General features: G+C 34.5%; 1 protein-coding gene across 1 annotated transcript; it reads left to right on the forward strand.

Moving 5' to 3' along the window:
• The first annotated feature begins 1,245 nt into the window (after positions 1–1,245).
• LOC143619603 (expansin-A1-like) lies at positions 1,246–2,800 on the forward strand. The gene is made up of 3 exons (XM_077091492.1): positions 1,246–1,381; positions 1,478–1,787; positions 2,491–2,800. The coding sequence occupies exons 1-3, from the start codon at positions 1,246–1,248 to the stop codon at positions 2,795–2,797; spliced, it is 753 nt and encodes a 250-aa protein (XP_076947607.1). The 3' UTR covers positions 2,798–2,800.
• Positions 2,801–26,708: the final 23,908 nt, after the last annotated feature.

Genomic DNA, 26,708 nt, shown 5'->3' on the forward strand with positions numbered 1-26,708 from the left:
ATCTTCAACTATTGGGAGATCAAGGACCTCCACATCTGACTTATCTAACAAAATTTTAGTGAACGCCAACCGTCCCGTCTCTCCTCCCTCTCTCAAAGAACCGTCTCTCTACTCCAAAGGCGATTAGTAAGGACTTTCATGTTGGAAACAAGACGCGTCCCTAACTGCCACACGACTTTCAAGTAGGCGTTCGCCACTTAGTTTAACATCTAAGAATTAATAATATACAAATCTAAAGCCTTATAAACGATAAAAATACAGTTTTTCTATTTAATTAATCAAATGAATGTGAAGACAAGTCTTATTCACTTATTTACGTTTAATAATGTATACGGTCTTATAAAGAGTTAATTACATGTTGTCCGCTTGCTTTCTGTTTCGATGTAATTAATCATTACTTTTCAAGTTTTAATTTGTGTTTTAAAATTAGTATGCCTATCTTGGTATGAATAACATTACATGTTATACCGCTCTTAACTTTTTTGATGTTGGCATAAATAGACATGAATACATTTATATTTTTAACGAACAAATACGAATATCATATTCATTTATGTATTCACATATTCAAGCATTTGTTAGCTACGGTTGAGCAAAACTTTGATACGACATATAAGATTCGAAAGTACAACATTCATTTAAGAAACTCGACCGACCATTTAATCACACATTTTCTTCCTCTCTCTCACATAAGTGTGAAAGAATTGATTATATGTCAGTCAGGGGGAGATAACATTAAATGATTTAGAAATACAATGAATGAGTCAAATATCATCTTCTACCTTCACATTCATACTGTGGTTTCAATTCCATTTGCAGCACACAAACATAGAATCAACCAACCACATTTTTATGTCAAAATGTTACAAATCCAACATATAAAGTTAAAACATTTTATACAGATTTTGTCTTGATGCAATATTGCTTCTTTCTTTCACATAAGATCAAACCCCTAGCAGCACCTGGCGATTTGTTGTTACAATGCTACAACGTGTTTTCCTTACAATAAATTAAAAAAAAAACATTTTAACTTATATTTACATAAATGCCACTCTCAACCACCTATTTATTCCCACCTAAACACCCTTCAAAGTTCACCCCCACTCATCATTTTCATCTACAAACACTCTCTTGCATTATATTTTATAAAGGCATAACCTTTATTAATTTTATTCTTCAGTTTTCACAAATCTTGGATTTCAAGATTCTAAAAGTCTCAACTTTTGTTTATATTTTGCAGGAAAAATGACTTTAATTGGGATATTAATAGTGGGTATATTGTCATTGGTCTCTATGGTTAAAGGAAACAACATTAATGGAGGTTGGATTAATGCTCATGCTACCTTCTATGGAGGTGGTGATGCTTCTGGGACAATGGGTACAAATTAAAACACAACAATTATGCTTTAACTTCATATTATTATTCTATATTTGTGTTATGAACTATGAAGTTATAATTATTAATTAACATGCAGGTGTGCTTGTGGGTATGGGAATTTATACAGTCAAGGGTATGGTACAAACACAGCAGCATTGAGTACAGCTCTATTCAACAATGGGATGAGTTGTGGAGCTTGCTTTGAACTCAAGTGTGCTGGTCAGCCAAAATGGTGTCATCCTGGTTCTATAGTAGTCACTGCCACTAATTTTTGCCCTCCAAACAATGCCTTACCTAATGATAAAGGAGGGTGGGGTAATCCACCACAACATCATTTTGATCTCTCTCAACCTATGTTTCAACACATTGCTCAATTTAGAGCCGGAATTGTTCCGGTTCATTACAGAAGGTCTTAGATTCGAATTTTTCTGTTACGTGGTGTGCATGAGTCGGTATGATTGGGTTTTTGCTCAAACCGAATCAGAATCCGAAATATTTGGTATTTGAGTTTTTAAAATTGCTCGGTTTTGGTTTTTTTGGGTTCTGTTTCGGTTTTTCCGCTTTCATTGGTTTTGGGCTCAAATAGAATAAAAAGTGAATATTTGTTTTTTGAGGTTTGTTTTTTCTACTAGGGTGTGCATGGGTTGGTTTGGGCTTAAACCAATGTTTGAGTTTCGAAAACTATATGGTTTCGGTTTGGTTCCATTGTGACCTCCCAAGCAAAACTGAAAATTCAATTTTCGAATCTTTTAAGACTTCGGTTTTAGGTTTTTTTCTTCTTCTTTTTTCTTTTTTGGTTTTGGGTTCGGTTCAACTTCAGGTTTTTCAGTTTTACCATTTGGGCTTGATCTAAGTAGACATATATTTGGCCTAAACAATAAATTCAGGCCTAAAATTTTGAGCTAATTCGTTTTGTTTATTAATGATTAGTTGATTATTTCGTAATAACTAAGATAATTGAGTTACACTATTTATTAACCGTTATAAATTACTAATTATTCAAAATTAAAATCGAAAATCTATATTTCTGTAACATACTAGCATGCAACATCTTAAAAAAAAAAAACAATTTTGATATTGGTTTTTTTGGTTTTTTTTAATTTATTTCTTAGGGTACCATGCAAAAAGAAAGGTGGGATCAGGTTCACATTGAACGGACACTCATACTTCAACTTAGTGCTAATAACAAACGTAGGAGGAGCCGGGGACGTAACCTCGGTTTCAATTAAAGGTTCAAAGACCGGATGGGCACCCATGAAAAGAAACTGGGGTCAAAACTGGCAGAGCAACTCAAACCTTGATCGACAGGCTTTGTCTTTCAAGGTGACGACCAGTGATGGCCATACAGTCATATGCAACAACGCAATACCCGCCGGCTGGTCCTTTGGTCAAACATTCACCGGTGGACAATTCACTTAGGCATTTTATCAAACATTTAACGCTCACAAAGGGGCTCGTATTAAAGAGGCTCTTTTGTCTTTATATTTTCGTAGTTGTGTGTGAATTAGATTAATATTATTAATGTGGTGGAATTTTCACAAGGTAATAGTGAAAACTAAAGAAGCCAGCCTTTTTTAGTTGTTGATTGTTATTATTAAGTCAGTGTGGTCACCTGGTGATGACACACGGCTTGTTTGTGTGTGTGCTGTTTCTTTGTCGTCATAATGAATATGATGTTTGCTTGCAGTTTGTGTGCAACTGTTTTTATGTGTAATCTCAGTCCTTTTCTGTCACATATACTAGACACGTGTCCTGGCTTGTTGTGTATTTATTGCATGTATAACAGTTAATGCCAATATGCTAAATGTAGTAATGAGTTTGTACAAAGACTAATGCATCATGCACTACTCATTGCAAGCACAACTTTAATTATAAGGTTTGATCCGAACTAAATGATAATGAACTAGAAGTTTGGTCTAACTACACTCCTACTTATCATACGCATCGTATGAGGTTATACGGATATAAAACACAAATGCCTAGTCTGTTGGTTGAAGTCATATCATGCATGACGTATAATATATTTCACATATCAAACAACATTTTACACACATCTTACAAGCTTATATAAAAATCTTATATTATTTTTATTCAAGCTCGCATAGCATTTTAATTTCTCGTAGAGTCGTATCATACGGATATATGACCATATGATATAAGGAAAACGTTATACGAACAGTAGAACCTGTCAATGATATATAAATGATGTGTCTATGTAAGAGCATTCTCATCTAATTTCATACCATATATCTATATATATCATATAACTATACTAAAAATCACTGTATTTTCTCTCTTTTGTTTAATAAATAATACTTTATATACCTTTATCATTATATTTTTTCTCTCTTTCACTAACAACTACTTTTATAAAAAATATTAAAATATTATACGGTATGAACAGTGAAACCCCAAATTTAGCTTTCCCATGTAACATTTTCTATCTTCTTTACTCACAAAAACTGATAACCATACATACGGCCATACATTATAATTTACAAAACTCCCTTATACAAATATAGGGAATAGGCTAAGAAAGCTCTAACATGTTAGTGGTTTGTGAATGATGTGCAGTGTTCATATAGCCTACCTTGAATATAGTTAACGTGTTTAAAACACAATGTTATATGCTAAAAGGATGAAAGATCTTTCTAATTATGAGGATACACTGACCAGAAATTTAACTCGTGGCTGCTCAATCTGTTTTAATATAAATTATTCTAAACAACAAGTAAAGAGTTCGGAACAGAACAAACAAAAAGAAAGCCTAGTTTCATTCCTGAAAACCATAGTAAAATAGTGGACCATAAAACATTTCAGATTGATATGATAATTAAGAAACTAGAAATACATAGATATATGAGAAAGGCATATTGGAAAGGATATGCCAGCTGCCATATATTGGCGTGCTCATAAAAGTAATACAACCCACTATGCAGCAAAAATACAGAGTTTAGTCAGTAATTACCAATGTTTTCAAACCTGATCTGGATGTTGACCCGGCGGTCTTACTGGGTCAAAAGTCTGACCGACCATGAAAGACGGACTGATGTTTGACTTGGTTGACATTATAAATAATATAAATATATATTTATATAATTCATATGGATATAAAAAAAATAATTGTAACAAAAAAGTATCAATAATAAAATAACCTACTTTAATGTCCCTTTATGTTTTAAGCAATTTTTTTTGTATATAGGGTTTGTTTGTGAAACGAAAAGATATTAATAAAGTTTGGTTGATTGACTCATGGGTATTTGTAGGGGTGACAAATGTAGTTATTGGGTTGAATGAGCTGTAATAAAATGTATATAATGGGTCAGAGTTAATCAAACTAAAAAAAGGGGGATTGAAACGGGTCAAAACGGGTTGACATTTCTTGAGTTATTTATTTATTTTAATGGAACGAGAAAAATGAAGGAAAATTTTTAGTTTTATTACTTTTCTAGTTTTTTATTTATATTTCGAATTATGATTTTTTAATTATTAATTTTTTTTTTTGAATTTTGAAATGAGTGATTTTTGAAATGGGTCAAAATAGGTTGAGATTTCAAAAACCACTCATTAAAAAATAATTAAAAAATCACAACTTGAAATATAAATAAAAAACAAAAAAGTTTCCTCCGTTTTTCTCGTTCCATTAAAAAAAAACTCAAAATTGTCAACCCGTTTCAATCCTTTTTTTTTTTACCAATTCCCATTATATACATTTTATTACAACTCATTCAACCCAATGAGTCACATTTGTTGAAGCTTTCATCCTTAAATTTATTTGCCAAGGTTCGAATCCTAGCTCGTCCCGGCTACCATTTCATTTTTTATTTAATGAAAAACGTCAAGGGCTTACCGGTTCAATCACCGGTTCTGGTCTGACCGGAAACCGTCCAACCTGGCCGGGTTGTTAGAAAACGGGTTATTAGTGCGAAGTAGACCAGAATACCTAGTGGGTCTCGGTCGGACCGGTCCGTCCGGGTTTCAAAACATTAGTAATTACACAGTAAAACTAATAGAACCCAGTTGCTAGTAAAAAAAAAGATTGGTTCAATATCGTTCAAATGTTCAATTATAGCCCGGGTTACTATGGAATCAAACTTTATTACATTTGAACGATAGTTTTTGAAAATTTAATGGAATTTAGCAATTTTACTACGAAACCGATTCTATTACATCTCTTTTAAAAAGTGTTTTTATAATAAAATAAAATAAAACCTGGGTTTTTCTAAAAATAAATTTAATTCTATAAAATTAAAAAATTTTAGTCTTTTACTTTTTAAAAACATAATAGAACCTAGATTTTTGTAAGCAACCGATGCTGTTACTCTAAATGTCACTTCTCATGCAATTTTCAAATGTTATTTTCTTCTTTTTGAAAGACATTTTCTTTTACCTAAACGTATTCGAACCTAGGATGTTAGGATGTTTAAGAGACTTTGTTTCTACCACCGGACCACCAACCATATGACCAATTTTCAAAATTGATAACTATCATATCTTCAACTTCGATTTTTAAAATATTTTCTTTCGTAATGTCGATGCAAGTATGCATTTGCATAATTACTTTTGATCTCCAAAATTTGGTATGCTATCCTACTTGTATTATGTTTTTTTTGTCAATGTGCATTCTCTTTATGTGAATAATTATTTGTTGAATTTCTTCCGTTTGTATAAGGTTTTTCATGGTGAAAAAGGTTTTGGTATTTCTTAGTGCATAACTTCAACTAGGTTTTTTGTTTAAATTCATAAATCAATGATGATAAATAAAGAGTTTAAGACCTAGCATGCCACAGTATAATTATTTCAACAGGCATCTAGTACACACACAAACTATGTACTTCCTTTATTGTAATACTCGTACAATGTATCAAATATGACAATATATGTTTCAATAAAATTATATGGGGAACTAACATTAACACTCAATACACGAGACTTTAATGTCAATGAAAGGCATCCTCAAACCACTTTCAAAAACTCTCGAAAACTAATCTTATTGTCTTTCTGAGCGCTATAGCCAACAATCATCATTCTACAATCACTTTCAGATATTTGTAAAAACCCCATATCATAAAGTACATTTTGTAACTCTTTTGCATCAATGTACCCATCACCGTTCTTATCAAACACGCTAAATGCTTCTTTCACTTCATCTAAGCTTGGTTCATCCTCAACAAACAAATCAGCCATATCCTTCAACCCTATACTCTCATTGTGATCACACATTCCTAGTCATACCATCATATCATCTTGATTCATTCTCAACGACTTCTTGCCTTGGCCATCTTCAAAACCACCAAAGTCCATAGCGTGAGATTCTTCGCATGGTGGAACCGCCACAAAAGTCGTGGTTGACGCATCAAATATAGACTGAAAAAGTACGAGCAAGAAACGAATACAAGTCATGTAATAAGATAAACCACTCTATAAACATGTAAGATGCAGATAAATAAATGTAAATCATGTTTTAGTTTCTATGAGACTAGAATTGCTAGCATTTGTGAAGGATGAAGTGGAGGATCCTTTGGTTCTTGTAGAACATGAAATGAGGAAGTTTTGACAAAATTGCATAAACATTTCCAATGATTTTGACGACAAGTTTGTCAATGTAAGCTTCCTGGTAATGTCGTGAAAAATAATTAACAAAAAGAAGTAGGCTTGACGATTAGTTTTGACGGTGCAAAGCAATTGGTTGGTCGGTAATATCAGTGAACAAGTTTTGGAAACAAGTATAATTAAGTTTTCTATTTTTTTAACACTATTGATGCTATACATATATGTAAATTTTAGAAAGAAAAATATAAAAACAAAACTAAGGAGGTTGGGTCAAGGTCGACACAAATAGTTTTGGGCACTTTCGTATCAACATAATTTTAGTTGAGTTCAATTATATATATAACGAGCGTGATTCATATCGATTAATTCTTGTTAGGCCAATGTCATGATTCTTGTCGGCCCAATTCTCCAATGTATATATTGGTTTGAGTTTTCGTTAAACGGTTTGGATTCCTAGTGAGTTGGACTTAAGGTATGTTTGGTTGGAGGTATGAAATGAACGGGGAACGAAATGGGAGAAAAAATGGAATAGACATGAGAATGAAATGAATAATTACAATTTCTTTGTCTTGTTTGGTTAACCTATGGAATAAAATGAATTATTACTTCATGTTGTTTGATATCCAAAAAAAATTGTAAGAATGAAATAGAAATATTAAAAACACTCCTATCTTAAAATACTTTCATAGAAAAAAAAAAAAAAAAAAAAAAAAAAAAACCTTACAATGAAGATGGTAGCTCTGGCGACGAAAATGGTGTTGGCGGTGGCGGTCAGGCGGCAGGTGTGGCGGTGGTCAAGCGGTGGTAGCATTGGCAGCGATGGCAATGGTACGGTGGTTGTGATCAGGCAACGACACTAGTGGTGTCGGTGGTGGTAAAGCAGCGGCGGGTGACAATGGATGCGGTGGTTACGTCGTTGAAGTGGTGGAGGCGGTGGTAATGCTGGTGGTAGTTGTGGTGGTGGCGGCGGTGCCGATGGTAGTTGTGGTGGCTGTTGTTAGGTGGTGGTGGTGTTGAGAAAGTAGGGTGAAGAATGAATTGAATGAAAAAAAAGAGGGGGGGGGGGGAAGGAATGGTTTTGATGTAATGGTATTCCATGTGTAATGGATGATTCCATTCAATTGAACAACCAACCACCTATTTTTTCATTCATGCGCAATGAATCATTCCATTCCTCCTTCATTCCTGCATACCAAACGCTACCTTAATGAATCATATCAGATTCAAATGCGATCAAACCAAACACTAAAATGAAGTTTATACACACACTCGCATCTGATTGTATAAACTACTAAACAAACAAGTGTCATCGATGGACGAAATCTTTTGGTTATTACCGACATAATTTCAACCTAATCCGGTAACATATAAAAAGTATTGAATTTCGTCGGTTTTAGTAGGAACTCAAAACCGATGGACTATCCGTTGGTAAAGCGAGGATACATTTTTGGGTCAATTTTGGGTCTTTTTGGTTCTATTGTTCAGTGGCAACAACTGATTGGCCATCGTTTTTTGCGATTTGTTTTAGGATTTTTTTTATGTGGTAAATATTTTAATTTGAGGTGCATTTCGTTATAGATGATGAAGGGTGATGGTTGCAGTGATGGTGTTGATAGCGGTGGAGGGTGGTGGCAACAAGTAATGCTTATGGTGGTCTAGGACGGGAATGCTAGTGATGGATGGTTACAGCGATGAACGTGGAGGGTGTGCGACAAACGGTGGTAGGGTAAAGATTTTCGAGTAGGTGATGAACGACGGTAGTTGTGGTGGTTCTGTTTGGAGGTGGAGGCTGCAATGGAGGTCGGTGACATAGTGGTGGTGTCTGTCAGAGTTGTGATGATATGGGTTGGATGGTGGTTGTGACAGATTGGTGTAGTTAGAGGTCGATGGTTATAACATTCGTTAAACCCAAAAATCCGACCCATTTTGAATTTTCGGTTTTGTTTATAAATATTTTATTATATTCTCAAGTTTCATTTCATGTATTTTAATTGACATCCGTCAATGTTTATTGTTTGTAATTGTATTTGTATTGTTAAACTGACCCTTTTATCGTTTCAATGTATTTCGTTCATCGCTCTTCGTTAATATAATATACACGTGGATTTACGTTTATCATTCGTTTGTTCTTCTTATTCATTTTGTTCAAATAACGAAACTCTGAAAGTTAAAGTTTTGTTTAAAGGATTAACGAGTTACACTATTTGGGTAAAAAAAAATTAACTAAGCATTCAAACTTTTATAACATTTCAAAGTATAAGGTTCCTTTGGTAATTTATGATTTAATTATTTGTTAATAAAAATTGACAGATTTATGAAAGTTGGAGGTCTTAGTATGTAAATTGAATTTATAATAATAATAATAATAATAATAATAATAATAATAATGATGATGATGATGATGATGATGATGATGATATAATCCGGTAGCCTTCCCCCACCCCTTCTTCCTTCGGTTTTCCGATCAACCACGGCTGGCAACGGAGGAGTTTTTCCGGCGAACCTTAAAATACCACCAAAATGCGTTTTTCACCCAATTAAATGATTGTAACACTATTCTCCGTTAATGTCAAGCATTAATCGGCCATTATTATTGCAATAACGATCATATAATGCCGATTTAATCCACCCTTAACGGTCGGATTTTATTAAAACGTAATAATAGCAATTAAAACGTCCAACGGTCTAATTTGAACTATAAATAGACCCTCCTACATCGTGTAAACTTGCTCATAACCTTTAATTACACCGAAAACCCTTCGAGATATCGTAATTCTTCATCTAAAACCCGTTTTCCGGCGATTCTCATTCCCTGTCAACCAAGGATCTTTACAGGTAATTCGAATATGTATGTTGATCGTGTTCATCTATAAAAAAAATCCCTAACTCAATTTTAACGAAACTAGATTAGAATCAGATAATTGAAATTTAGGGTTTGAGGAGATGATGAACATTAAGATGTTATATATTTTTAATTCCACCCGGGTCAAGCCATTTATTTCTTTGCTTATTTTCTTAAATCATATTTTTATATAAACCAAAAGGTTAAATTGTTAAAAAATATTAAAAAAACTATTATAAATCAAATAAAATCAACTTAAACCAAATAAAATTTTTATAAAATAAGTATAAATTATATTTCACCTTTTTCCCATATAAAAACCAACGTTCCTAATCGTTAACTCGTTAATTATAATTTGTTCGTTAAATTTGTTAAACTTTAGTTATCTAACTTTAACTCGTTAAAACGTTAAAATTAGTTTTAACTTGTAAATGTTAACCCATGCATTGCAAATATCATATTTACGTTAAGTTATCAATCAAATAATATTAAACCATTAAAACTCTGCTAAAACATAAAATATTATTAAAATAATCAAATGCATTAAAATTTGTAAATATAATAAAATAATATTTTTCCCCAGCAAATTTATACAAATAATTAACTCTTGTTATCCCGTTAGCTAGTCTTTAAATTTTCGTATTATTTTATTTAAAGTTCAAGACATTCGGTTGCTTCGCTTTCGTTATTGTGCTTTCGGTTTATATTTCAAGTTATCTTTGATTTCGATGTGAGTTTTTCACACCCCATTTTTACTCTTTTATTACTTCTGAGGGTAGAATGTGTATCCTATTTACTCAATGGTTTATCGAGTCATTTACAAAACTACAATTCGTTACATGGACTTGTGTGTTTACTTGATTACTTGCTCAGAATTACTTGCTCATACTTGCCTCAATAAGTATGATCATACGCCCCCCCCCCCCTTTTGCACTTAGGACCATTTGTTATGAGTGTAAAAGGGTCTCATTATTCGAGTACGTTGGCTGTACCAACTGGAAAGGACCTTAGTTGCGCGATTATCCGAGTACGTTGGTTGTTACCAACTGGAAATGACCCTACTTGCTCGATTACACTTGTTCATTGAATTGTACGATTTTACTTGCGTATTTATATCAAACTGTGTGAACTCACAAACTATTCATATAGTTGGCATTATTTTATACATATGCTACAGGTACTGTTAGTAAAAAATGACATACGGAGAAGACACTAGACTTAGACAAACTATTTAGTTGTGTCTATTTTCCTTGTATTTCTTGTTTCAAACCTGTGTACTTGACTTGTAAATTAATTAACGATAATATTGTCACTTAATAGTAACACTTGTGTTTTAAATATTAATTTTTAGTTTTTGTAGATTGGTTCAAACTAACGCTCAAACTAATGGAGATGTTTTTTGGGCAAAAGAAGTTGCCTTAATGTCAAAAGTCGGTGCACATTCTTTTAGATGTTTTAACTGGGAGAAGGAATTTTTGAGATCGTAATACAAAAGGGAAAAAAAATGTCCAATAGTTAATTTTAAAAAAAGAAAATTGCTCGTGTGGTAAATTGGAGATATTTAAGTATCCGTGTTCTCATGTTTCGAGTATATACGACAAACTTTACTGAACACTTGGCAATACATTCATAAGTCTTACCCAATTATAGGTTATCGTGCTACTTAAAGTAATCGCCGCTAGCAAGTCGACTACATTTGACATTCTTACTTTTTTTGATCTTTGATATTTGGCATTCTTATTTTTATTTGTCTTTGATATTGAGGCAGGCTGGTTCTCAAATCTCAAGGAGGGCAGGGTGGTCGACAAACCCTGCCCAGACACCCTGCTAGGTCTGGAATTTTGAAACAAATTTATATATATATTTGTGAAAAACAATATATGTATATATTTAATGTTTAAACTCAATTACATAAACACTAGTTTGGTCTAGTGGCAAAGGGGTAGACTCCCAGTCAAAAGGTTGGGGGTTTCGGTCTCATTTAAGACATTTTTAAGGCCATTTTTATATAAAAAGCTTTTTTTTTGTGCACAACCCAAATCATAATCAAATAAGCAAATTTAAAAATTAAATTATTTAAACCCAAAAAAAGCCCCTTTTACTTGAGGCATAATTTTTTTTCGCCTACAGTCTCTTTCCGATTGGTGCATCTCGCACTTCCAAATAATTCCGAGTTAGAAAAAGAGGCGAAAAAAAACAATCCATAGAAAGATTTGGCCCTAAAAAAATTTAACAGTTCTCAAAGACGGCCCTGTATTGAGGGTCGGTTCATATCCTTTCAAATGCAAGGTTTGAATGATTTTATGGAGCAAAAAATTTTTTTAGAAACAAACACGTTTTATATTTACTATAGAAAAAATTATTAAAAATAATTAACTGCAATTTGCGTCCATGTTGGTATTGGGCGGGAGCAACCCGCATCCTTATTTTGAAAGGATGGTTGTTTGAGTCCCCGACGTACGTGTTTAGTATTAGCCCCCACTCCCCCCCCCCCTCTTCCCCGTCTATCTCCCGTTAAAATGAACGCTAACAAACCACTGAAATTACATCTTTACCCTCCAGGAGAAGCAGATTGCAGTTAAATCTCTTTTATAACTCTCTACCGCTAATCTCATCCAGGCCACCCCCCAGTTCCAATTGTTCTACCTTAGTCGAAGTTCTAATATGACGATGACAACGTGACATATCCTCGTATCGATTTAAGCATGATTAATGAAAAGGTTCATACAAAAAAACCTTTATCTGTTGGCAAAATCCGAGTCAATCTAGTTCGTTGGTGAGGGTTTATTGGGGTTTAGTTGGTAGTGGTGTTGGTAGTTCGGTGGATTCTAACTGAAAGTGAGGGGTTTGCTTTAATGGTGGCTAGGGGTTGCAATGGGCGGTGTGAGGGTGCCTATGTGGTGGTATATTTAAGATGTTTTTTTTTTAAACTGTTTTTTTAACAGGCGAGACTCACTTCGTTACGAAGGACGGTGGTGAAGGATTTTGATTTCGAGTACGATTTTTGAAGCGTAGCAGCCTTAAAATTTCATGCTATTTTCCAAACATCAAAAGGCAAAGGACTGAAAACTGATGCCAATTACACCCCCCCCCCCCAAAACCAAATGGACCGTTATCACAAATGTGTAGGGTCTGCCAAGAATGGAGAAGGGAAAAGGATCATTGTCTTAAAACGGTCGATGGGCTATCGCTTAACCCCAATGTAATAAACTTGGTAACGACATGCGGCGGATAAGGATCAACCAACGAGTGACACGTGACGCTGACTCATTACCCGACAAACTTCCGATTGCGCCGCCAATGATATAACAATGACTGATTATTTATTCGTTCTAACAGGATTTTGACACGTGTCCGATTACGTGTTATATTGTGGCCCGACGAGCCGTCGCCATAGCACCGACGGTCGGCCAAAGGTGGACAACCTCAACTATAAATAATGACCTAGAGGAAGCCATTTTGAAACATCACACTTAATATCTCTTTGCCTTTGTCTCGATTTGCGTTCCCGAGCTTGAAGCAAGTAGTCATGATATGCTTCTTGAAGTTCGTGCCAAGTTTGACGTTGTGTTACCGATGCCCGACGTATCGTTATTTCAGTTCTTAACCTAACGACCAAGTAGAAGTGTTGTTTAAATTACGTAAGCCAGGCACCATAGAGAGACTTAAGTTAGTAATTTGTCAATGAGTAGGCGCGGTGGTGTGGTAAGGGAGAGACTTGGTGTTCCATGTCATCTAGGTTTGATTTATGTCCCCATTATTTAGTTTTGGCGGCGCCGGGTGATAATGACAGACTAGGCGAATATGTGACGTTCATTAGTTGGATATTTGAACTAAGCGGGTTTTACCTCATCGCACTGTCATGCCTTCGGGCAGGTGTTCATAAACGTTGGCATTAGGTGAAAGTTTTCTCCAGATCAAAAGGTGAGGGTATGATGTGTATCGCGAAAGGTGAGTGTGGAAGATTCTTTGGCCATTCCCAACAAAAGTTATTAATTAATAAAATAATGATGATAGTAATAATAATAATACTTGTGCATATTAATTATATAGTTATCTGATATGCATAAAATAGAAACTTGGTGTTGCAAGTCATCCAATTGGCTCAAATGGCGGTTCAGCATTATGCCACGTCAATGTTATAGTTTTTTGTTTTTTAGTTCCGGTACGATACGAACGTAATTGAAACCGACTGAATTCGCGTTGACTCACTGCCACAACGCCCGAGACTGACAACGCTCAGTTTTACCAACTCATCGCTACCACGCTTAGGTTTTACCGACCTTTTTATTTTAGTTCTAGTACCGTAACGAACGTAACCGAGACCGACCCGAATTCACACCACCTCCTCAACGTCCATGACCAACAACGCTAAGGTTTTACCGACCTTTTTGTTTTAGTTCCGGTGCTTCAACAAACGTAACCGAGACCGACCAAATTTGTATCGACTCACCGCCGCAACGCCCACATTCCAAATGTAAACAATTTATCCCAAATGTTGTATGCATATATTGTATAACCATCTCAAGAAACATTGTAGTAGTAATATATCTTTCCTCTGTACATAGACTTAAGTCGTAGATCTATGTGACTAATACGACTGAATTAAGAGTATATTACGAGTTATTCTAGAAAATAAAAAATCAAATACATAAAAAGGTAAAAAGCCATATATTGTATAACATACTATTCTAAGTTTTTGTTGCTGTTACGTGTTTCTACAACTAACTTGATTCTCGGCAAATATACTGTAAGGATAAAACACCTGATCTACAACCACACATATCCCGTGGTTCTCAAAAAGTTGCAGGTACGGTACATTATTGCCCAATCGTCTATTTCTTCACAATAATGTTGGCCTAAAATATTTTCAACCATTTTGAGTCTTGGCTTCCATTATTGTAACTAAGTTAATGGAAACCGGCTAAATTTGCGTGGACTCGTCACCTCAACGCCCGGGATGGACAACGCTCAGGTTTACCAACACTTGTGTTTTACCGACCAGCGCCACCCTTTTGGTTCACATTCTTTTGTTATATTTTTTGTTTTAGTTACGGTACAATAACGCCTGTAACCCAAACTGACCGAGTTCACGTCGACTTACCGCCTCAAGGCTTGGGACAAATAACGCTTGGGTTTACCACCGTCCGAATTTTACCGACCTACCTCGGCGCAACGCGCCGGATAAAGCACTAGTTATTAGTTTCTTAGCTTGTTCAATTTAAATGCCTATCGCAAATCGTAATATCTCTAACTTTACTACCCTGGTATAGACAACTAATCAGTTCTTAAAAACTCATAGTCAACAGTCATAACATTAACGATGGGCTAATATTGTTGATTTCCCTCGCTAGACTCGTTCTCTTTGAAATATAGAAAATTATTCGATTTCACTCTTCAAATCACTCGGCCGACAAGTTAAATTCACCTTCTTTACTCTGTCATAGTTCTTGATTTATAAACATCCAAAACCCTTCTTGATTCTTATATAAAGTATCTGGCATGTGAAGGTATAAATCAAACTCATGTTTTTATTGTCCTAGTTTAAAATTCTTTGTCTAGGATTCGTTTGTTGCAAATGCTCTATGACAAGCTAGATTTGGGTATTATCTCCTTTGTGTAAGATTGTAAGATAAAAAAAGTGCTTATGTAGTAAAATAATAATACTAACAATAAGTAATTATCTATTATCCAATATGTATAAAACGAAATTTTGGTGCTGCTAGGTAACCTGCTTGGCGGTTCGGTAATGGGCCACGTCAATATTATGGTTATTTTTGTTTTTTAGTTTTGATATTGTAACAAACGTGATTGAAACTGACTAAATTTGAGTTGGCTCACCACAACAATGCTAGAGACCGACAAAACTCAGATTTTACCAACTCGCTACCGCAACACCCGGGTTTTACCGACCTTTTGTTTTGTTCCAATACCGAAATGAACACAACCGATACCGACCGAATTTGCGTCGACTCACCGCCGCAACGGCCGGGACAGACAACGCTTGGGTTTTAACGACCTTTTGTTTTAGTTCCGGTATTGTAATGAACGTAACTGAGACCGGCCAAATTCGTGTTAACGTGAACCGCAACGCGTGCGCTCTAAATGTTAACATTTTATCCTAGATGTTTTGTTGCGCATATCTAGATGTTGTATGCATATTAGCATATACTGTATTATCATCTCACGAAAAACATTGTAATAGTAATGTGTCTTTCATCTATACATAAACTTAAGTCGAATATATGTGTGGTTAATATGAGTGAATTAAGAGTATATTACGAGTCGTTCTAGAAATTAAGAATAGAAAAGTAAATAAATTGTATAACATATTATTTATGCTTTTGGTTGCTATCATGTTTTTACAACTAACTTGATTCTTGGCAAAAAAAAAAAAAAAGTAGTGAGGATGGACCACCTAAAGTACTACATACATAATCTCCAATTCTGAAAAAGCTACAGGGTACGACACATGCTAAAATTGGCCAATCACATACTTCTTCACAATATTGTTGGCGAAAATATTTTCATCCATTTTGAGCCTTGGCTTCCGGTTAACAAACTTGACGGAAACCGACCGAATTTTTGTAGACTCACAGTCTCAACACCTGGGTTCTAAACCGACCGAATTTTTGTAGTTTCGGTATTGTAATGAACATAACTGAGACTGACCAAATTCACGTTAACGTGAACCGCAACGCGTGCGCTCTAAATGTTAACATTTTATCCTAGATGTTTTGTTGTGCATATCTAGATGTTGTATGCATATTAGCATATACTGTATTATCATCTCACGAAAAACATTGTAATAGCAACGTGTCTTTCATCTATACATAAACTTAAGCCGAAGATATATGTGGTTAATATTAATGAATTAAGAGTATATTATGAGTCGTTCTAGAAAATAAGAATAGAAAAGTAAATAAATTGTATAACATATTATTTATGCTTTTGGTTGCTATCATGTTTCTACAACTAACTTGATTTTTTTCAAAAAAAAAAAAAAGTAGTGAGGATGGACCACCTAAAGTACTCCAATTCTGAAAAGCTGCAGGGTACGACACATGCTATAATTGGCCAATCACATACTTCTTCATAATATTGTTGGCTAAAATATTTTCATCCATTTTGAGCCTTGGCTTCCGGTTAACAAACTTGACAGAAATCGACCGAATTTTTGTAGACTCACAGTATCAACACCTGGGTTCGACACGTTGGGTTTTACCAACGCTCGAGTTTTATTCACCGACTCCACCCATTGGTCCACCTCAATTTTTATTATTTTTTTGTTTTATTTTTTGTTTTAGTTCGAGTACAATAACGCACGTAACCAAAACTGACTAATTCGCCTCGATTTACCGCCACAACACTTTTGGTCGACAATGCTTGAGTTTACCAACGCCCAGGTTTTACTGACTTGCCGGGGCGCAACGCACCGGGTGTAACACTAGTTATTATATATTACAATTGAGAATTTTGGTGTCGCTAAGTCCCCATTGGGCCACTTGGTGGCACCATATTGGTCAAGGCATTTTGTTTTTGTTTATTTTCGTTTTACTTCTGGTACTGTAACGATAATCAACCGAATGTCATTTTTTATAGTTTTGGTATCGTTATGAACATGATGGAAACTGGCCGAATTCGCGTAGACTCACCGCGTTTTGTATTAGTTATGGTATCGTAACGAATGTAACGAGAATTATATATATATATATATATATATATATATATATATTGTTTTAGTTCCGGTAAAATAACGAACGTGATGGAAACCGGTCGAATTTGCATAGACTAGCCGCCTCAACGTTCGGGTTTGACAACTCATGTCTAACCAGCACCCGAGTTTTACCAACCAACGGCAACCCATTGGTCCACCTCTATTTTCATAAACCTTTTGGTTTTAGTTTTAGTTTTAGTTTTAGTTCTGGTATCATAACACATGTAACCGAAACCAATCGAATTAGCGTCAAATTAACGTCTCAACGCTCCGAACCAACAACGCTTGTTCTTTATCACTGCACGGATTTTACCAATCTGTCCAGCGTACCGTACCGGATAAAACACTAGTCCTGGAAGTAATAAAATAAGTAAAACCAAATAGGGGTTGTTTGATGCATTTAGCAATTATACTAAATAAAATTTCATATTTAAAATCTTTAATTCAAGAAACAGTAAAGTCTTAAAATGTTTCCCGAGGTTTGGTAGATAATGTTATTTTTGTCCCAAAAAACTTTTTTTGTATGTCTGGTTTATGAAGGTTTTCTACGTTTTGTCAATTAACTTTGTTTACAAAGACCAAAATATCTTTATTGTTTTAAATATATTAAAATTTTCACAAACCCTATAAAAAACTAATAACAAATAAAAAAACAAAACACAAAAAAACAACTCATCCCACTATATCGTCGCCCATTCTAAGGCCACCGTTAAAGACCACCACCACGACGAAAGAATCTGGCCACCACCACCATCGTGATTGATTTGTATTCACACCATCTCCGGATAAATGATTCACAAAATTCTGATCGGGTGTAATCGCCGGTCGCTTGAATCTATTTTTGAATTTTGAAATTGGGGGTTTTGAAGTTAGGGGAAGAAGAAATGTTGTAAAGAAGCGAAGGAGTGGACGGTAATCTTGTATTAATGAAGATGAATAATGGTGGGTGGGCAGGGTGGCTTGTTGTCGGGTGATGGGAGGTCGTCGACAGTAATCTTGTATTAATGAGTGTCTGAATGGTGTTAAACTATTGGTGGAGATGAGTGTTAAACTATTCTTTAGGTTGTAGTGGTGGTGGGTGGCTGTACGATTGAGAGGGATGGTGATGACTAGATGATGATGATAATGGCATATGATGTTGATAGCATTCATCCATATTAAAATAACAAAAGAAAGTAAAAGACAGATTTACCCTTCACTTAGCGTTAAAAATACTAATACAATAGAGTTAGTGAATTTGACGTTATTGACAACAATTAAGAATTCTCAATGATTCACTTGCAAAAAAGAAACTTTTTGGATGAAAGCAGCATAATTGATCAAACCTCAAGAAAAATTTAGGAAAAAAAAAAACAACTATATAAATGCACAAACCCCAAACTTTCTTTTATCTATCTCTTCCTCATTCTTAAACTTAACCGACACACACCACCATTCTTCCCTTCCTGATTGTCAATATATCTTAGCGGACGCACACCACCATTCTCTATCTTGACTTCACTTCTTCGTATATGTTCCTCAAACTCTATTATTTTCATCTCCCATCTTATTCACCAAATCACCATCACCATATTTTATTTGTTGGAGAAAAAAGAAGCAAAAAAAGAAGGAAAAGAATCAAAAAATGGAGAAGGGCCGTGAGAGGGATTGCGCGAGGGGTGGCAAAAACCCGTTTTTACTGATTATCTATTTTCTTTAGATTTTTTAAAAGGGTTGATTTCAAATATCAAGTTTGATTTTTTTAGAAAATAAAACATTTTGGTACTTTAATCTCAAAAACTCACATACATTTTCACTCATTTACTGCAACTACAACTACCCACCTCCCACCTTCACCATAAATGTCAGCCACCGCCACCATTTTGACCGAAGATTTGCCGGAAAATTCACCGAGAAATTGCAGGAAATTTTGCTGGAAAAGGCGTCTGTATTTTTTGGCCGGAAAAGTCATTGGGAATTTTTGCCAGAAAATATCGCCGGAAAAAGCAAAATGGAAAATAATATGAAAAACACAATGAAAAACATAATTGTGTAACACAATTATTGTAAAACACAATTTGTAAAGAACTCACTAATTTTTTTATATAGCAACATGGTACTCTTATAAAGATTAAAAAACACTTATTAATATGATGATTTTATTTTTTTTTAAATGATGGGGAATTGACACGTCCCTTTCAGGTAGAAAGAGAAAGTTAACAAATGTGCTATCCCTATTATGCATTTCTCCTTATGTAACACTTAATTTACCATAAATTAATCTCAACCATCCATGTCCAAAATCATACTTACTATTATAATCTAACCCTTATAAAAAAATCATAATCTTTTTTCCATATTATATATATATATATATATATATATATATATATATATATATATATATATTGTTTTAAACGAATCCCACCCCACGCGTTACCACCCAACCTCATTGAAGCGGCTATTATTTCACCTCACTTCACTTCACACAGGTTCGTCTACATGCATTTTCTTCGTTCAACTTCACGTTAATGTTCGTGAGTTCGTCATCTCATTAGATTGATTTCGCTCGTTTTGTTTGTTAATAGAAATTAGGTTAATCCGTACAGTTTCAATTGGTATTTTAATTGATTGTCATAATCTAGCTTATTTAGTGATTATTCGTTAAATTTCTCTTATAATTATGTTATGATCATATGATTGAATTGGTGGATAGAATGTTGATGCTTGATATTGAGTATTTGATTTCATTGCTTCATGTGCATTGGTAGATAGGATCTTCATGTGATTTTGTATGCCGATGTTTGTGAATTAGCATTTTTAATAGAATTTAATGTTACACCCGGCGCGTTGCGTTGGGTCAAGTGAGTAAAACATGGGCGTTGGTAAAATCCAAGCATTGTCGACCCCAAGTGTTGAGACAGTAAATCGAGGTGAATTTGGTCGGTTTTGGTTACCTACTTTTATTGTGCTGGAACTAAAGCCAAAAATAAAAGAAAAAAAAATTATAAAAATTGGGGTGGACTAATGAGGTGGGGTCGGTGAATAAAACTCGAGCGTTGGTAAAACCTGACGTTTGTCGAACCGAGGTGTTGAGGCTGTGAGTCTATGCAAATTTGGTCGGTTTCCGTCAAGATTTTTTAACTCAAATCCACAGCTCAAAATCGTTGAAAATATTTTAGCCAACAATATTGTGAAGAAATAGGCGATTAAGCAATTCTAGCATGTGTCGTATCTTGCAGCCTTTTCAGAATTGGAGGTTATGTACGTAGTACTTCAGGTGGTCCATCCTCACAACTTACTTGCAAAGAATCAAGTTAGTTGTAGAAACATGATAGCAACCAAAAGCAAAGATATATCTTATACAATATATTTACTTTTTTATTTTTATTTTCTAGAACGACTCATAACATACTCTTAACTTACTCATATTAACCACACATATCTTTGACTTAAATTTATGTATAGATGAAAGACACATTACTATTACAATGTTTTTCGTGAGATGATAATACGGTATATATGCTAATATGCATATAACATCCGGGATAAACTGTTAATAGTTGAAATGTGCGTGTTGCGGTTCACGTTAACACGAATTTGGTCAGTCTTGATTACCTGCATTACGATACCGGAACTAAAAGAAAAGGTCGGTAAAATCCAAGCGTTGTCGGTCCTGGGCATTGTGGCGGTGAGTCGACGTGAATTTGGTTGGTCTCGGTTACAGTATTGGAACGAAACAAAAAGGTCGGTAAAAGCCGGGTATTGCGGTGGTGAGTTGGTAAAATCCGAGTGTTGTCGGTCTTGGGCATTGTGGTGGTGAGTCAATGAGAATTTAATCAATTTCAATTACGTTTGTTAGTATTAAGTGAAGTTGTGGGATAAGTGAAGTTGTGATAGCTTCGCCTATTACGTAACGGGCGAAGATATGTAGTATATAAACATAACTTCGGCCAAGGGTTTGTAGAGAGTTCATTCTGATAGTTGTGAACTTGCGAATTTCTTTGCAGTGTATTGAAAGATACCGGGTTATTACTCAATACAAGTAAGCGTTTTCTTTAATCGTTGTCTATTGTTCTAGTTTGTGTTAATACTCGTAATCAATCACTAAGGGATTCTATACCCTTAGAGTTTGTGATATCTTTTGTAAGATCCATTCCAGGGACCTATAGTCAGCAAGGAAGATGGTCCAGTTTTTGTGATTTGTGATCCTAGTTTCATTGAGTTGGTTGTTAAGGGCTTAACCTTTCTATTCCACTGAAGGATATCTTTATTAATGATGTTGCATTGCTTACTACTAGGCTTAATCTCCTCATTTTGACAGTTTAATAAAGTGATTTCTATTGCTGAAATAATAATCATTTTTAATAGTTGTGTTATAGAGCGTTTGAAGGAGTTGTTCAAGCGCCATACATGCAAATGGAGTTTGACATTCAAGGATATGGATTTTGCTTGCACTTATGACAAATGAACCATAAATCCGCTTGCTTGCATTCAAAATCTGCTTAAATCCCCAAGTTTGGTCATATCATTCAGCAAGTGATGATGAGTCCTTTATCCATCACATTCAAAATGTATATTTTTTTTTACCTCCTTTAATGTCTCTTTTAATGTTTCTTTTAAATAATGTTTTGATCTCATTCTATGTAGTTTTCTTAAGTTATGTTTTATTTATCTTTAGAGCACACCAGCACTAGTTATCACTGCAAAGGAAGGTGGCTTGGTCTTGCTTCCTAATACAAAATCAGAAAATAACCTACTTCAGAAGCTGGCTGAAGAAGAGAAAAAGATAAAGGTCTTCCATCATTGTTCTTCTCTTTTTTTGTCTATTGTCAGCATATAACTCATTTCCAAAAACAAATTTATTTTTCTGGTTCTAAATAGGCTGAATTATTAAAGAAACATCGTATGGAGGATGAGGAAGGCTCAATTTTTGTGATATGTGATTCTAGTTTCATGAAGTTGGTTGTTGAGAGACGGCTAGACCCTTCTCTTCATCTTAAGGATATTTTCAGTAATGATATTGGTTACTACCAGGTAGATACAATACAATCTGTCCCTTTCAAACAATTTAATAAAGTGATTTCTATTGCTGAATGATATTCATGTCACACCTCGACCTAGGGCCGAGACGTATGACCAATAGTTGGTACCTGTTTTGCAAATATATCAGAGTTATGTTCTTTTAGCGGAAGTCTTTTGAATACCCATTAAATGTTTCAAATACCTGTTATTTGAAAGTATCATTCTTTATAATATTTTGAATAAAATATCTAAGTCATCAGATAACGTTTAATGACTATATCATCAATCTTCTAATCTGTCTTGCTTGTCTGTTCTAACCTTTACTGTTTCCCTTAAATGTGGGGAAAATACGCCAGCTATATGTTAGTGAATAACGCTGACTCAATAAAAGGTTTCTTAATTCATCATAACCTAATCACATTCGTTAATACAAAATCACATTCGTTATGACACAACACCAATAGCGTTCAACGACTCAGTGGGTATCAATCCCATCTCATCGGAACTAAAAATACCCATAGACCACATAATCGGACTTCACTCGCCCTAGAGACAATTTACCTCATTGTCAGTATGTTTGTAGTGTGCCCACTACAACTCATATATATAAGGATCTAGACACATGTGTATTTTAGTTTGAGTGTTTAGTACTACCTTGTACCAAAACGTTTTAAAGGATTTGAACCAACCCATATGCAAATACTTTGATAACTCTTTACATATGGACAACTCTCCATAATTTAAAAGAGTAAATATCTTTAAAATAGTAGATAGGCGTATTCACACCATAAAGAAGCTTTTAAACATAATCATATTATAAAAAAAGGTTGAGCGTATCACTTTTTTCCTTTATCAATGTGTCTTACTGATTTATGCTTTCTTGCTATCTCGAACCTATAGTACGGGAATAACCTTCGTATAAATATCTAGATCAACGATCTAGCTTCAGACATATAGTCTGTTTCGTATAGCTTTAACCTTGACAAATCATTTGTTTCTATAAAACATGCATTTGGACCTTTAGTCACTTTGTCTATTCATTAATCATATAATATATTTTTTCTTCAGGAAGAAACATCTATATTGGGTTTCTTCAAACATTAATTTAACTATAACCTTTGTATACATTTCTTAATTATAAAGAAATATTATTTTATTCCTTATGTTTCTTAAAGAAACAATACTTTGATTATAACCTTTGCTTATGAAAAGTTATATTATACTTAACTGGGATCAAGGTTCGGGCTATACCGTGACTATGGTCTAAGCCATTATAATAATACTTACGCGGGACTCCTACCTCACACGGGTATTCAGAGTTAGATGCCTGAGACTGATCGAGCAGCACTTCTACTCTCTATCGCGTTCTAGAGCTTAAACCGTCAGAGCTTCGGAACTTGGCACGTTCCACGAGGTCGGCATGCTTCCCCGAGGCAAAACATGTGAAAGTGATGTGTGACGGTGTGAGTTAGACAAGCCGTGAACCCTCCTATTTATAGCAGATTTTGGACTTCTTCGCGTCGCGCGAAGGACCCTTTGCGTCAAGCAAACCGCCATAAAGTTGGCTGAGTCATCAGGCGTGTTGCCACGTGTCTACACGTGTCACGCATGCATATCAGATTACTTCGCGTAGCGCGAAGTTGTTCAATGTCGTTAAAGTGTGCCATCAAAACGCCACACTACGCCCATCGCCCGAGTCCGTGTCCGAGTCCATGCGCGCACGCGTCGGGTGCTTCGCACCCACCCTCCACTAGAATTATGGAGAGTGGTTACCTACATAAGAATATTACTATGGAAAGTTTCTTCCTTATAAAGAGCTTTTATTTTCTTTCCTCCTTCCTTGTGGGAGTGAGATAAAAGTTATCTTTCATATTTATACCCATGTTGAATGCTGCCACTTTCTTCCATCTTTCAGTGTGGGATGAAATTTCTTACTTCCTTAATACATGATGTTTTATTTCTCTTATCTCATTTTTCCCATTACTTGCCTTTGAGATAATTTTTAATCCCTCATCTTTCAAAGTTGACATATTTAGCCCAAAATAATCATGGGATTTTTCCGAGATGTTACAATTCATTTCCTTTAGTTGTGTTCAAAAGCATTCTAAATAGTTGTTTAAGAGCAACACATGTAGCTAGAGTTTGAAATTCAAAAAAATGTATTCTGTTTGTGCTCATTCCCGAGACGCCAAAGATCCACTTGCTTGCATTCAAGAGCTTTTCAAACGCGCAAGTTTTTCGTCATATCATTTACCAAGTGATGATGAGTTCTTTATCCATCGTATTCAAAATGTATTTTCTTTTTTACCTTCTTTAATGTTTTTTCAACAATGTTTTGATCTAATTTAAGTGGTTTTATTAAGTTATGTTTTGTTAGAATACACCAGCACCATTTATCACTGCAAAGGAAGGTCGATTGGTCTTGCTTCGTAGAACAAAATCACAAAATAAACTTCTTCAGAAGCAAAATGAAGAAGCAAAAAAGAGAGGTTTTCCTGCATTTTGTTTCTCTTCTTTTGTCAATTTGCAACAAATAACCCATTTGCAAAAACAATTTTGTTTTGTTTTGTTTTTTTGTTTTTGTTTTTTTTGGGTATAAACAGGCTGAAGATGTGAAGAAGCACAAGATGGTCTATTGCCCGAGAATTAAAGTTTGGAGGAGAGCCGGCAAAGCAAAATCTAGAAAAATGTCAGAGGGGACAAATATAATACTTCTTTTTATTGTATTCTAACAATCTAACCTTGATAGAGTGTTTAAATCTAATTACATGATTAAGTGTAATAAAGCAGATATGATGCATCCTTGTTAACCTTTTGTTGTTCTCATTCGCAGGTACTTCTTTGGGAAAGGAGTAATATGATGTTGTAAAGGCTGTGGCATTGTGAATCTGCTTTTTTTTCTTTAGTATGAATTTTACAACTTAGTTGCATTGTTATAAATCTCTATTATGCCAAACATGTAACTGTGGTTTTGGTCAACATGTGCTCTTGGGCTGCTCTTTTGGCCCCTGAAAGTCAATATGGTTTTAGTTTTGTTGGAATGGATTCTTGATTATTATTAGTGTCTTGAATTTTGCTAGTTTGGGTTCTAGTTTAGGTTATTAGTTATGAAATGATGGTAGGAAAAATGTCTAGTGATTTGTATCAAACATCTAGACTTCAATTACAGAGAAACTGATACAACTCACTTGTATTAAGAGTTTTATTATTTTGGGCATTTACAGATATCTCCTTCTTAAATGCTAAGTTACCTTATTACATATTTACCCATATCTTAAAAATCAATTACACATTTCCCATCCCTAAACCACCCATATTACATATCTCCCCATTTCATTAAAATTAACTAATTAAATAACTGTTTTACCCTTAATGACATAATTAAATAAGCATTTACATATATTCGCATCCTTAAAACTCTAAACCGAGTCGATGTAAAGACAAACATACCAAACACTAATAAACCAATTGGCATCGAACTTTTTAATCAATAGTCAATATAAAAAAGTTTTGAATTTAAATTTTTTTACCAACAAAAACAACTCAAGTGAATCAAAAAGTGTACATGAGACGGCGGGATTTAGAGGGAAAAAGTGGTGGTAGTCATTTATGACGGTGATAAGATGGCCAGAAGCTTGCTGGAAGTAGGTTGGAGAAGATGATTTGATGGTGTGGGTTTAACTCTATAATTACTAGTATAACTTTATTTTTTAATTAATTTATTAATGGTAAGAGATATGAGTAACTTGGTAATTTGATATGAAAAAGGAAAATATGTAATTGCTTGTTAAGTGTGAGGAAAAATATAATTAAGGGTGTTAAGTAAGTAAAATATGTAAAAATCCCTTATTATTTTGTCAATGGGTATTCTTTAAGTGAATTGGTAGTTGTTGAATTTCTTTCCATTTGTATAAGGTTTTTCATGGTGAAAAAGTTTATGGCATTTCTTAGTGCATAACTTAACTAGGTTTTTTTCTTTTTCTATCTTTTTTGATAAATCAATGATGATAAATAAAGAGTTTGAGACCAAGCATGCATGCCACAATAGTTATTTCAACAAGCATCTAATACATACACAAACTATGCACTTTGTTTCTTGTAGTACTCGTGCAATGTACCAAATATAACAATATGTGTTTCAATAAAAATAAACAGGAACTAACAATGTAACCTAATACATGAGATTTCAATGAGAAAGAAAGGCATCCTCAACA

The sequence above is a fragment of the Bidens hawaiensis genome, unplaced genomic scaffold (genome assembly GCF_021521415.1).
Source record: "Bidens hawaiensis isolate Kalapana, Puna unplaced genomic scaffold, B.hawaiensis_p1.1 tig00002477_1, whole genome shotgun sequence".
NCBI classification, from domain to species: Eukaryota; Viridiplantae; Streptophyta; class Magnoliopsida; order Asterales; family Asteraceae; genus Bidens; species Bidens hawaiensis.